We start from the raw sequence: 13,415 nt of genomic DNA, 5'->3' as shown, positions 1-13,415 counted from the left end.
CTTGTTCCGGTTTCTCAGCCGAGGGCTGAGGTCGGACAGTTCGCTGGGCTGGGCCTGTCTCAGGGCAGGCGCTCAAACCCCGCGCGGGGCTGACCACGGCCAAGCCTGCAGTCCCCGCCCGCCCCGCTGCGCTTCCCGCCGCGGCCGGCGCGGGCCCGCCCCGCCCCCTCCGGGCCGGCCCCGCCCCCGGCATAGCCCCGCCCCCAGGCGGAGCCGGCGCCCGGAGCGGTAGCGGGAGAGCAGGCAGCGGGACCCCAGCGCGGGAGGAGGCGGCCGGGCGGGAGCCCCAGAGGTACCGGCGGGAGCGGGGGTGCGGAGGCACGGTGGTCGGGCCAGACAGGGAAGGAAGTGGCCTGGTGTGGACCCAGGTGGAGGGTGGGTGGGGGTCCTCTCCTCGTTCGCTGTTGCACCCTCCCAATCTCCCGCTGGGCTCCAGTCCCAAGTCAGCAAGTCCAGTCCCCTGCCTCTGACCAGCGCCCCACCCCCCACCCTCTTGCCCGATGGCCCCGGCCCCCACCGGCGTGCGTGCGGGTGAGTGGATGCGAAGGTTCCCGACTCCCTCTCAGCGGCGCTGGCGACTGCCCTGCTGCCTGCCGACTGTGTGCCGGGTTCCCCCTATCCTGGGGCTCCCCTTCTGCCTGGGCGGCCTCCTACCCAGCCTTTGCACATTGCCCCCCAACCGCGGGCCTGGCCTGGGAGGAAACATCTGTCGCGGCCCCTGGCAGCACAAGTGGGGTCATGACCTCCAGATGTGCTGGGAAGCGTCCAGCGCCTCCTCCTGGGGCAGCCAGGCCTTCCGGATCTGTGGGAGCCGGCCGGCCCCCTCCTCCCAGTGACACAGGCCGCGAGGAATGTCCCGGCCTCAATGGACCCTGTGTGAAGCTGCCGGGTGGGGGGCAGAGCCCAAGAACACCCCCTAAGGCAGGGCCAGAGCCTGGCACTGTGCCAGAACAAGAGGCAGCCCACAGGCCATGCCCGCACAGCTACACAGAGCTCAGCCCACCCGGAGTGGGGCCCTGCCCAGACCCCCCTCGCACATGTCCTCTCTCGCCCCTATCACACACACTTCACCCACACCACAGTCCAGGCCCAGGAGCTGGGCACTTGGAGCCAGGGCCTGCCTCTGCCACCTCACACTAACACATGGCCAGCTGCGCTCGATTCACCTTCCTTTCAGTCTCCCAGCAGTGCTGGGGGGCAGCAGGAATGGTTAACCCCGTTTTAGAGATGAGAGAACAGAACTTTAGGGTTAGCGTCAGGACCTTGTCCAGGAGAAACCAAGGGAGGAGACACTCAGCTTCGGAGGCTTTGTCCCTGCTTGGTTCTGGAGCTTTAGCCGAGGGATGCCTGGGGCCTCTGCCTCCGCCCCCTCCTAGCCCAGCCCCACACAGTCACTGGGTGATGCACAAAGACCCGCCAGCAGGTGCCTGCACCCCTAGTGGGTTACCCACACATCTCCTGCCCCAGCGCCATCCTGGGTTCACCTGGGGGTGGCTTTCCCTCACGTTCTCACACCGCCCTTTGCACCTACCACTGGGCTTGACACATTTCCGCACTTCACAGGTCCCTGGGGCCTTGGGTGTCTCATTCTTACATCCTGTGAGACCTTGAGCCTTGGCCCAACCCCCCACCTGCCCCCCACCCACACATACAGGGATAGGAGTGGGGAGGTACAGCCCTGTTTAGGCCCTGGAAATTGACAGACCCAGGTTCAAATTCTGGCTCTGATGTGAAAGCGTTTCAGGCAAGAGCATCATCCCCTTATCTGGACCTCAGCTGGACCATCATGTGGGGTTCAGACTTCCCTGTCGGCCTCAGTGAGGCCAGGGAGACAGACATCCCCATGAGTCCCAGTTCCAGCGAAGGGGCCTGGTCAGGGTGACTCCATCCCCTGGCCGCCGGCACGGCCACAGTAGCCTGCAGGAGGATGAGCCCTGAAGGCCTGACCTTCAGGTTAGGGTGACTTGGGTCCCATGACTGAGCTACGGTGACCCCAGAACCTTCCTCAGGATGTGGGGCCGGACAGGGGGCTGCGCCCAGAGTTGGGGCCACTTCCTGTGCCGAAGGAAGTCCTCTTGCCATTCCTGCTGCCCTGCCAGTGTCCCCTAGGAACCCCTGTGTCCTTGAGGTATTGAGGCCCTGGGAGCCAGGGCACTGAAACCCAGCCTCTGGGTGCTCAGCGCCTCTGGGATCCTGGAGGAAGTGGGAGGAGCAGGGAGGAAGGTCTCTGGGGACAGGACGTCCTCCCTTTGTCAAGCGGGCAGGACCCAGACACCAGCGGCCCCATGGGTTTCCCGTCCCAGCAGAGACAGATCATCTGTCCGGTTGGGCCAGGTCTTGGTGGCGACCCTCGCTCAGGGCTCAGACCAAAGCCAAGGTGTGTGAGTGGGAGCAGGGGAACCCTGGCAACCCCGGGGCCGCTCAGGCTCCGGGACCCTCAGGGCCAAGGCCCTGACAGCCCGGCCCCCGGCCCTGCCCGGGCGCTAAGCTGGAGGAGGGGGCTGGAAACCTCAGCCCCAGGCAGACGAGGAAGTGGCCAGGAAAGCGGAAGCGGCTTTGATGGTCCCGGAGGAGGCCGGAAGCCAGAGCGTGTACTGGAGGACGGGGCTGGGGGCCCGGGTTCCTGTTTTCGCCCCAGGCCCCTCTGAGCAGCCCCCTCCTCTCTCAGGGCAGGAACCGGCCTGCCGGCTGGGCACCAACCCCCCCGTGCCTGCCAATGCGGCCCGGCACCCGGAGAGCCAGGTCCCAGGCACGCCCATGTGGGCCGGCGGAGGTGGCGTGGGGAGCCCTCGGCGGGGCCTGGCGCCCGCGCCCACCGACGACCTCTTCGCCCGCAAGCTGCGCCAGCCCTCGCGGCCCCCGCTGACGCCGCTAACCTTCGAGCCCAGGCCGGCCCGGGGCCCGCTCCTGCGCAGCGGCAGCGATGCAGGCGAGGCCCGGCCCCCGACGCCCGCCAGCCCCCGCGCCCGCGCCCACAGCCACGAGGAGGCCAGCCGCCCCGCCGTGCCCCCCGCCCGGTGCTTCAGCGACCCGCTGGCACTGCTGGGGCTGCCGGCCGAAGAGCCGGAGCCCACCTTCCCACCAGCGCCCGAGCCCCACTGGTTCGCCCACTATGATGTGCAGAGCCTGCTCTTTGACTGGGCCCCGAGGCCACGAGGGCAGGGGGGCCACGCAGAGGCCGGCTCCGGGACCCCGGCCTCGGCTCAGGACCAGACTGCCGGCTCGGACCTGCTGCTTGACGCGCCCGGCTTTGTGAGTGAGCTCGGGGGTGAGGGCGAGCTGGGCCTGGGGGGACCGGTGTCGCCACCCGTGCCCCCCGCGCTGCCCAACGCGGCCGTGTCCGTCCTGGAGGAGCCACAGAGCCGGACCTCGGCCTACAGCCTGGAGCATGCAGACCTGGGTGCCGGCTACTACCGCAAGTACTTCTACGGCAAAGGTGAGGAGGGGAGGCCCGTGGGGAGCGGCGGGGGTCCCTGCCGCCTGCAGGGAGCCATCCTTTCCCTGGCCAGCCCCTGGCCACGTGAAGGGTCAAGCTCTGTCTCCGGCCGAGGCCGCCCAGTTTTAACCACGTCCCTGAGGCCAAGCCCAGCCTCCACCCACCGCCAGGATCATGCGCCTCTGCCTCCATCGGGTTCATCCTCATACTCCAGCTGAAAAGCCAGCTCTCCTGGGGGCCCCGTCCAGCCCAGGAGGGTCAAGGCTAGGGGGCTGAGAGCTGGGCAGGCCGGGTGCAGGCCAGGATCGATTGTCTATGGACAGTTCTGTGAAGAGCGAACCTCTGCAGCCGGGAACCGTGTTGTCATCAGTGCCCAGAAGGGAGGGAGACATCCTAGAGGATACGGGCTTGGGGACCGAGGCCACGCAGGATCTAGGCTTTGGGGCGGGCAGGCATGGCCCCTGGGGCTGGGGGAGGATACACGGCGGGGGCTGCCGTCTGACGAGGTAGCCGTCTGACGAGGTAGAGTGAGGAGGGGATGGGACATGGGACCTAGTCTAGGATCTGAACCAGTGTTGAGATGGGACCTGGGGCAGGACCTAGTGATGGGCGAGGACCCGTCATCTGCCGCCCGCTCCCCCAGAACACCAGAACTTCTTCGGGCTGGACGAGGCGCTGGGCCCGGTGGCAGTGAGCCTGCGGCGGGAGGAGAAGGAGAGCAGCGGAGGGGGCACTCTGCACAGCTACCGCATCATCGTGCGCACCACGCAGGTGGGCCGGGGTCTTGGGAACCAGACCCTGGGTTGCCTCAACAGCCTGCGTGTATCCTGAGCACCCCTCCATCCCCGCCTTAGCTCCGGACCCTCCGAGGCACCATCTCAGAGGACGCGCTACCACCAGGGCCCCCGAGAGGCCTGTCCCCAAGGAAGCTTCTAGAGCACGTGGCACCTCGGCTGAGCCTGACCTGCCTGCGCCTGGGCTCAGCTTCCCCAAAGGTGCCCCGTACGCTGCTCACACTGGATGAGCAAGTGGTAAGTGGCCAGGGCACCCCTACCCTTCAGCTAGACCTGGTCTGAACCCAGCCTGCCCAGCCCTCAGCCACCTCACCTTGACCCTCCCGGGCTGGATGGGGGGACCCCAGGAGAGCTGGCTTTTCAAAAGGAGGGCATCAGAGGTCATCTAAAGCCTTGCCTCAAAGTAAGGTCCATAGACCAGCAGCATCCTCGTCATCTGGGAGCTTGTTAGAAATGCAGATTCTTGGGCTCCACCCAGACTTAGTGCATCAGAGGCTGCACTTTAAGAAAATCCCGAGGTATTTTCTATGTACGTTTCAGTAGAGGAGCTCTGGTCTGACTGCTGCCTGCTCTTCCTGCAAGTCCCTCTCATTCCCTGTCAGTTTGCCCTGCAAGGTCCTTCTTGGTCTCCTCCCAGTTTGGGGGCCTCACTCCTTCCTGAGGCTTCCCATTCCCCTGTGGGGCCACTCAGGCCATTGGAAGTCCTTCCCACCCTGTGCTGAAAGCTGCCCATTGGCCCTGATTCTCACCTGTCCATCACTCCACAAACATTTCTCACACCTTCCTGGTGCCAGGCCCCAGACTGGATTCTGGAGACTTGTCTAGACCAGGTGCTGTCCTTGAGTAGCTCTCCCGGCCGGAGAGGAGAAAGAGACCCACAGAGAATCATGGGTAACGATGGAGCAGGATAACAGTGAAAGCAGAGTGTTGAGGGCTCCGTGGGGCCCCAAGGTAGTGCTGACAGCCCTTCCTTGGCCAGGGGTTTAGCATCATGGAGGATATGCAAGAGCTCAAACCAGAAAGAGCAGTCATTTTTCTGGACAGGAGGAACAACTCGTGTGAAGCTTAGAGACTAAAAGCCCTCACACTGGGGTCCTGTAGGCAGATTAGAGGGGCTGGAGTAGGGTTGGGGGGAAGGGTGGGAGACTTGCCTTTGGCCCTGAGGGCACTGCGGAGCCATGGAAGAGCTCAGAGGTGGAGTAGCCCTCTGGCTGCAGTGTGGGGGGAGCAGACTGGAGGGCAGGCCCAAGCCGGACCTGGCAGTGACGACGGCAGGAGTGAAGAGGAGGTGACAGTCCAGGGGTAGAGCCGGTAGCCTTGATCAGTGACTGGAAAGGTGGGGGTGCTCCCCAGCTTCTTGGCCCCTGGAAGTGCTCTTCTTTAGGAGCCAGGGACCCTGGAGAGGGGGCAGGATGGGAGAGTCACAGCGAGGTGGTGAGGGGCCAGGACACTGGGCTGGCTGGAGCTCGGGAGAAGCATCTGGGCCGGAGGCAGGAATGGGGTTGCCAGTCCATAGAGATGGCTGCTGCAGCCACTCAAGGCAAAGCACTTGGGTGGAGAAGAGGCCCAGGCACGAGACCGTGAGGTCCCTGGGATCTCAGGCAAAGTGAAGTTCCAGTTGTTCCAAGTGCCATCCATGGTGAGAGGGTACCAGGATGAGGCTGTGACCATGGAGTTAAGAGGCGCTGGGGTGGAAGTGGGGCTGTAGGTATTAGGAAGGAAGAAACTAAAGTGGGGACTGTGGTGTAGACATGCTTTTTTTTTTTTTTCCTGTCTTTTTGCCTTTGCATAGGGAGGTTCCCAGGCTAGGGGTCCAATCGGAGCTGCAGCTGCTGGTCTACGCCAGAGCCGCAGCAACGCGGGATCCGAGCCGCGTCTGCGACCTACACCACAGCTCATGGCAACGCCGGATCCTTAACCCACTGAGCAAGGCCAGGGATCGAACCTGCAAACTCATGGTTCCTTGTCGGATTCATTAACCACTGAGCCACGACGGGAACTCCTAGACATGCTTAGTATGAAGAAGGGAGGCCAGAACTGGAGGGGCCCAGGGCCTGTCTGCATGGTTGGGGGGCACCCCGAGCTGTGCACAATCAGCCCCAGAGGCAAAGGGGCTGAAGGAGCTGGGGAGAGAGGAGCAGAGAGTGAGCAGAGCCTGTGCTGGGCTCCAGGCCTCCGGAGCCCAGGGTCGGGGCGGGGTGCCTGGGATTTGAGGAGAGGACAGACTGGCCTTGAGATGAGGGTGATGACAGGGGTGGAACGTACTCTGTGCAGGGTCCTTTCCATGAATCCTGTCCTCTGTGGTCACAAAAGACCGGCCCCTCCCAATTCCTTCTCACCTTGACCTCTTCTACCCTCCTGAGCCGAGCCCTGGGAGCAGACGGAACCCACCTGAGAGGCGAGAACAGCGGCGGTGGCTGAGAGAGGGCAGTGCCCAGGGCCACACAGGCCAGCGTCCCATCCATTTCCCCAGGGCCGGGGTGTGGAGGGGGTTGCAGGCTGGGGAGACTGAGGCCCGTGCCTTCTGCTCGTACCCTCCCCTGCAGCTCAGCTTCCAGCGCAAGGTGGGCGTGCTGTACTGCCGGGCGGGCCAGGGCTCGGAGGAGGAGATGTACAACAACCAGGAGGCAGGACCCGCCTTCATGCAGTTCCTCACGCTGCTGGGCGACGTGGTGCGGCTTAAAGGCTTTGAGAGCTACCGGGCCCAGCTGGACACCAAAAGTGAGGCCGGGGGCCGTAGGCGGGGGCCGGGGACTGGGGCAGACCCATGTTGAGGGGCAGGCTGCCTTGCAGAGGACCAGCTGCCCACTCACTCTTCTGTCCTGTATTGTCCTGGGGCTGAGGGTCAGGTGGTGGGTCAGGGGCTGCAAAGGCCGAGCCAGGGCTGGGAGGAGGGGCTGGGACTGTCCGCCAAGGCCCCGGCACCCTATTGCCTCAGCTGGGCCGAGGAGGTTTCTGGGCACCACCTCCTCCATCAAACACGCATATTCCACCAGCCCAGCCTCCTGGGGTGCGCCCCTACCTCCCTGGCGGGAAGGGCCCCAGGGCCCTTGGGAGGTGTTTTTATCCAGCACCTCCTGCCTGCCTTCCACTCTCCCCTGCTCCACACATGCTGGTACCTGGGCCAACATCTGTCCTCTCCTGGGACACCCACCTCTGCCTCCCTCTTAGTAGGCCATTTCTCAGTTCTGTCGTCATTCTATCTCAGCATCCTCCCCACCCCCACATCACCAGCCTAGGCTGGGCGCTGGATCCTGGGCAGGGGAGAGGGCAGGGGAAGAGGAGCAGCCAAAGCCGAGACCCTTGGGCCTCATGACCTGAACAGTAGCTGGTGGCATGAAGGGGTCATCCACCCGCTGGCTGGGGGTCAGAGGCTCCAGACGGCAGGCAGAGGTGGCAGGTTCGAGCCACCCAGATTCCCCTCACTCCCTCTCTGTGTCCCTAATTCCCTGGCCACAGCGGATTCCACGGGCACCCACTCGCTCTACACCACGTACCAGGACCACGAGATCATGTTCCACGTGTCCACGATGCTGCCTTACACCCCCAATAACCAGCAGCAGGTGTGAGGGGACAGGAATGGCCATGGGCTCCTGGGGAACATGGGGGGGTGGCTGTGTGGGCCGCAGTATTTGAGCCTTGGCCTGAACTCTGCTCACCCCCAACCACTGGCTGGGGCAGGTGGGGGGAGCACCGGTGACTAGGCTCCGCCTGGCCTGATGAGGAGGGACTGGGGGGCAGGCAGGTCCCGCTCACATGCCCGACCATCTAACTCCTAGCTCCTGCGGAAGCGCCACATCGGCAACGACATCGTGACCATCGTGTTCCAGGAACCGGGCAGCAAGCCCTTCTGCCCCACCACCATTCGCTCGCACTTCCAGCACGTGTTCCTAGTGGTGCGCGCCCACGCACCCTGCACTCCGCACACCTCCTACAGGTAGGCGCCCCGAGGGTCCCAGTTCTGCCCCAGGGCTCGTCTTCCTGGACCCTCCCTGTTTCCCCTAATTATTGCTTCCCTCCCGGTAGGGTGGCGGTGAGCCGCACCCAGGACACCCCGGCCTTTGGGCCCGCTCTGCCCCCCGGCGGAGGTCCCTTCCCGGCCAACGCCGACTTCCGGGCCCTCCTGCTGGCCAAGGCGCTCAATGGCGAGCAGGCCGCGGGCCACGCACGCCAGTTCCACGCCATGGCCACGCGCACGCGCCAGCAGTACCTGCAGGACCTGGCTACCAACGAAGTGACCACCACGTCGCTGGACTCCGCTTCGCGCTTCGGCCTGCCCTCCCTGGGCGGGAGGCGGCGGGCGCCCCCCCGCGGCCCGGGCGCCGAGCTGCAGGCGGCGGGCGCGCTGGTGTGGGGCGTGCGCGCAGCGCCTGGGGCGCGGGGCGCGGCCGGAGCCGAGGTGGGCGGCCTCGATGGCTCCGAGGTGCCCTGCCTGTTGGGCATCTCGGCCGAGACGCTGGTGCTGGTGGCGCCGCGCGACGGTCGCGTAGTCTTCAACTGTGCCTGTCGTGACGTGCTGGCCTGGACCTTCTCCGAGCAGCAGCTCGACCTGTACCACGGCCGCGGGGAGGCGATCACGTTGCGGCTCGACGGGCCCCCGGGTCAAGCCGTAGGCGAGGTGGTGGCGCGCCTGCAGGTGAGGCTCGGGGGCAAGGTGGTGGGGGCGGGGGGCAAGGTTCCTGCGCGAGGCGGGGATGGAGCCTGCCCTGGAACTCCTGTTCCCGCCGCCACTCCTGCGAAAGGGACAGTTGGGGTGGCGGGAGAACACCCAGCCAGGAGGCCCAACAGAGCTGGAACTGGGAGTCCCCAGGGCCCTCTCTGAGGGGCGGGTTGCTAATGGGGCCGTGGAAGGGTCTGTGTAACCCCGCACGGTCCCCGGGGCTGGCGCTCCGCCCGCTGACGCTGGCGCTCACGCCCCGCCCCAGCTGGTGAGCCGAGGCTGCGAGACCCGCGAGCTGGCGCTGCCCCGCGACGGCCAAGGCCGCCTGGGCTTCGAGGTGGACGCCGAGGGCTTCGTCACGCACGTGGAGCGCTTCACGTTCGCGGAGACCACAGGGCTGCGGCCGGGGGCGCGCCTACTGCGTGTTTGCGGCCAGACGCTGCCCAGTCTCGGCCCGGAGGCCGCGGCCCAGCTGCTGCGCTCGGCGCCCAAGGTCTGCGTCACCGTCCTGCCCCCCGACGAGAGCGGCCGGCCCCGCAGGTCAGGCAGGGCCCTGAGACGCAGGGAGATGGGCGGACCGGGCAGCTGGCCACCACGTAGCCTATGCCTCCTGGGTCACCATTTGCAACAGGAATCTCGCATGGAGGCCTTTCCTTATGGAGGGAATCCCACATCCTTTAATCTCTGAACTGCACATTCCTCAGAGGTAGAATGAAACCGCTTGAGCTGGGTCTCTACTGCTCAAAAGATCAGATAGCAGGCCCCCTGTTTTTCCTACAGACGCGCTCACACACAGCATTGGTTTCTTACTGTATTAAACCGGAGATATGCAGACTTTTTCCATAAAGAGCCAGAGAGTAAATATATCAAGTTTTCTGGGCCATCTGGTCTCTGCTTGCAGCTGCTCGACTCTGTCCTGGTAGCATGAAAGCGTCCTTAGATGATACGTAAATGATGAGTGTGGCCATGTGCCACTAAAGCTGTATTTATGGACCCTAAAGTTTGAATACGATTTTCACATGTTGTGAAATACTCTTTTAATTTCTTTCAACTATTTAAGAAAGTAAGAACCGTTCTTAGCTTTCAGTAGTACAAAAAAAGGCAGGCACATCTGCTAATAAAGAAAAAAAGGCAATGGCTAGATTTGTCCCCAGGCAGTACTTTTTGGAGCTCTAGGCCAAGTGTTTTGCCCACGTTATCTAAATCCTCATAACAAGCTGGGAGATCCGTGCTGTCATCCCCATTTCACAGATGGAGAAATGGACACTCAGAGTGGTTTGCACAGGATACAGAGGGGCAGCGCTGTGATTTGAACTGAGGTCTGGAAGAATGGCCAGTAGCCAGGCAAACATTTTTCACTCTTGGAGAGTTTGGAGAGCTCTCCTTCTGGCCGCGAGCCTCAGGCACCGCTGGGAGTGGGGCTGGGGATGCTGGACGCTGGGGCGGGGTGTTCCTGCCTGACGCTGCCCCCTCCGCCCCCCCTAGGAGCTTTTCGGAGCTGTACGCGCTGTCTCTGCAGGAGCCCAGCCGGCGGGGGGCTGCCGAGCCTGTGCAGGAGGAGGCCCCAGCCGTGGCCCTGCTGCCTACCACGCAGCAGCTGCTGCAAGTGTGTCTGAATGATGGCAGTGGTCCTCCAGGGCCCGCAGACCTGGCCGAGGAGAGGACCGAGTTCCTGCACAGCCAGAACCCGCCATCGCCCTGCAGGTGCCTCTCTCTCTCAGCCTTCCCTCTCCTCCGGCTTGCGAGGCTGGACAGGAAGGACTCTCAGGGGCCACGGGGGCAGCTTCCAGTGCTGAGCCGCCCCTCCTCTCCCCAGCTCCCTGTCAGATGAGGCCCCCGTCCTGCCCAACACCACCCCGGACCTCCTCCTTGCCACGACGGCCAAGCCGGCAGCACCCAGTGCTGGCAGGGAGACACCCCCCACCCAGGTGAGCAGAAACGAGGCTCCGAGCCCAACAAGAAGGAGGGAGCACAGTGGTGATGGGGGCGTCACTGCGTCTATATCCGCCTCTGCCCCCCAGGACCGGCCGGGCAGCCCCGGTGGCTGTGAGGACAGGGACAGCCCAGTCCCAGAGCTGAGGGCCTCCTTCCTGCCACGGACCTTGTCTCTGAGGAACTCTATCAGCAAAAGTGAGTCTGGAGCAGGGCGCGGGGTCCAGGAGCCGGGCCAGAGGGGGCCTGGCCTGGGCTTCCCTGGCTGATCCCGCCCCGGTGCCCACAGTCATGTCGGAGGCGGGCAGCGAGACCCTGGAAGACGAGTGGCAGTCCATCTCCGAGATCGCCTCCACTTGCAACACCATCCTGGAGTCGCTGTCCCGGGAGGGTGAGGCCTCCAGGCTGCCGTGGGGAGGAGCCAGGGTGGGGCTCTCCCCCTTGACCTCCCTGCCCAGATGGTCCCTCTGTCCCCACAGGACAGCCCATCCCAGAGAGCGGAGATGCCAAGGGAACGCCCAAGTCTGATGCCGAGTAAGCCTCCTGCCCCGCCCTCCCCTGTCCCCATGCCCACGTGCCCCTGCGTGTTAGAGTGAAGCACAGTCCCCGGTCTCTGCCCTCACCTAAGTCAGACGACGGGGGTTGGGCCCGTCCCACGCAGGTGGACGTGGAACCAGCCCTGGTGCCCCCCTTGCCCCGGTCCTGCTGAGTCCTGGCTCCCATGCCCTCAGGTCAGAACCCGGGAGCCTGTCCGAGAAGGTCTCTCACCTGGAGTCCCTGCTCCGGAAGCTGCAGGAAGACCTGCAGAAGGTGACACGGCGGCTGGGGGTCGGCAGGGAATCACGGGGCCACCCCAGGAGAGGGGCCGGGGCCCGGCCACCCTGACCCCTGCCTCCCCCACCGCACCCCACCCCAGGAGAAGGCAGACAGGGCAGCCCTGGAGGAGGAGGTGCGGAGCCTGCGGCACAACAACCGGCGGCTCCAGGCCGAATCAGAGAGCGCAGCCGCCCGCCTGCTCCTGGCCTCCAAGCAGCTGGGCTCCCCCACCACCGACCTGGCCTGAGCTGTCGGGTCCAGCCTCGGCCCGGCTATGGATCTGCCCCAACCGCCCAGGTCCCTCAGGGCACCCGGGTCACAGCGGCCCTGGGCCCTCCTCAGGAACTCTCCTGCGCAAGGCGCATCTTAGCACTGCCCCCACCCCCCACCCATTATTTGGGGGTGAAGTCGCCCCAGCCCCATCCCTGTTTGTAAATATTCTGTGGAGAAAAAGACTTCAGGGAATAAAGAAGCCACTGTTATTTGTGTCTACACAGATGTTCGTGATGTGACCGGGGAAGGGGGGTTGCCCCCACAGGCCCCGGGGACACTGGCTCAGGGTTGGGCTGGCACAAACAGAGGGTGCTCTGAGGCTAGGCCCCCCCCTTGTCATCTCTCCCACAGTCGTTTATTTGGTCTGTAGGGAAGCAGGTGGCCACCCCCTGTACCTATGGTGCTTAATCCTGGGAGCCAAGCCCTTGCCCTAGAACTAAGCCAGGGGGGCTGAGATCAGAGGCAGAGGGTGGACTTGCAGGGCTGTGGAGGGAAGGCGCTCAGGGGTCAAGGGGAGCCTGACCACGCCCCCTCATAAAGGCCCTGCCCCCCAGTCCAGGCCCCCCTCTCCTCTCAGTAGACACTGAACCCCTAAGCCTGGTGCTCCCTCAGTCACTTGGCCAGATCTTTGCAGGGCCCAATTCCAGAGGTAGTAGCTTCTCTGCCTTAGTTGTCTGGGCGGGGCTTCCATGTCTCAGAGGAAATCAGCCCTTGACCCACTTCTCTCCTCACACCAGCCGGTGTGACCCCTTGTTCCTCAGGCGGGGCGCTTTCCCACGAGTAGCATCAGCAGGTCCAAACTTGGGTGTTGTCTAAACTCTTTGTTTTCTGGATCTGAGGCCCAGGCAGGGTACTGATCTACCCAGCATCACATGCCTTGTCCACCCCTGCTGAGACCCAGGCCCTGGGGTGCTTTAATTTAGGCTTTGGCAGGACGGGCTAAACACTGAGAAACAGCTTTGGAGGATCAGACTTCATGGACTGCTCTCTCCCGTGCTGAGCTTTGAAGGCTGAGTAGGAGGCCACCAGATAGAGAAGTCAAAGGTATCTTGGGTAGGACCAGCCCAGGGGCCTATTGGACTGGAGGCGGCCTATGCAGGGACCCAGCGTCAAAGAGGCTGGAGCTGAATCAGAAAGGGCTATGAACCGTGTACCGGGGCTCCTGGACTAGCCATTCCCTACATCATGTCCCAGCTCTCACCTGATGCGCCATAGTGAGCAGCCGTCATAGGGCAGGGTGGAAGGCTCTAGTTACTCTCTGGGTGTGAGTCTGCAGAAAACTGGGGTCTGGTCATGAGTCTGATAGAAGTACGGGGTGGGGGGCGGGTGATGAGATTTGGTGTCTGAGCCCTTTAGCTACAGGCAAGGCCAGGCCAGGGAGGAGGCTATAGCAGCAGCCCCAGTGGGACGAGGTGGTGGCTTACACTAGGTGATGGCGGTGGAGATGGGGAGAACTCGGCACATTTGCTGGGACGTGGTGAGGAGGTGGACTCAAGTTGCTAAG

The 13,415-nt window shown here is 64.1% G+C and overlaps 1 protein-coding gene across 3 annotated transcripts; it reads left to right on the top strand.

The window, feature by feature from the left end:
- Positions 1-241: 241 nt before the first annotated feature.
- Positions 242-12,120, top strand: SIPA1 (signal-induced proliferation-associated 1). Of its 3 annotated transcripts, none has more exons than XM_021082850.2 (16): positions 242-292; positions 2,669-3,436; positions 4,080-4,207; positions 4,291-4,467; positions 6,777-6,951; positions 7,690-7,793; positions 8,010-8,167; positions 8,257-8,866; positions 9,156-9,430; positions 10,376-10,594; positions 10,707-10,818; positions 10,912-11,020; positions 11,112-11,213; positions 11,302-11,356; positions 11,554-11,632; positions 11,739-12,120. In XM_021082850.2, the coding sequence occupies exons 2-16, from the start codon at positions 2,758-2,760 to the stop codon at positions 11,883-11,885; spliced, it is 3,129 nt and encodes a 1,042-aa protein (XP_020938509.1). In that variant the 5' UTR covers positions 242-292; positions 2,669-2,757; the 3' UTR covers positions 11,886-12,120. The 3 variants fall into 3 exon arrangements, with proteins under 3 accessions (XP_020938509.1, XP_005660816.2, XP_020938507.1); XM_005660759.4 differs by having other exon boundaries at positions 11,281-11,356; XM_021082848.2 differs by lacking the exon at positions 242-292 and adding an exon at positions 2,247-2,377 and having other exon boundaries at positions 11,281-11,356.
- Positions 12,121-13,415: the final 1,295 nt, after the last annotated feature.

Source organism: Sus scrofa, chromosome 2 (assembly GCF_054392235.1).
Source record: "Sus scrofa isolate SSC_HxYL_T2T_F1_AM1 chromosome 2, Sscrofa_HxYL_maternal_Yorkshire_Landrace_v2.0, whole genome shotgun sequence".
NCBI lineage: Eukaryota > Metazoa > Chordata > Mammalia > Artiodactyla > Suidae > Sus > Sus scrofa.
The sequence above is the reverse complement of the archived record's forward strand: the minus strand, read 5'-3'. Positions and strand labels throughout refer to the sequence as shown.

Coding starts and splice junctions, on each gene's coding strand:
- SIPA1 (XM_005660759.4), top strand. CDS start 2,758: ATGTGGGCCGGCGGAGGTGGCGTGGGGAGCCCTCGGCGGGGCCTGGCG. Junction 4,208..4,290: donor TCATCGTGCGCACCACGCAG/GTGGGCCGGGGT, acceptor TCCCCGCCTTAG/CTCCGGACCCTCCGAGGCAC. Junction 7,794..8,009: donor CCCCCAATAACCAGCAGCAG/GTGTGAGGGGAC, acceptor TCTAACTCCTAG/CTCCTGCGGAAGCGCCACAT.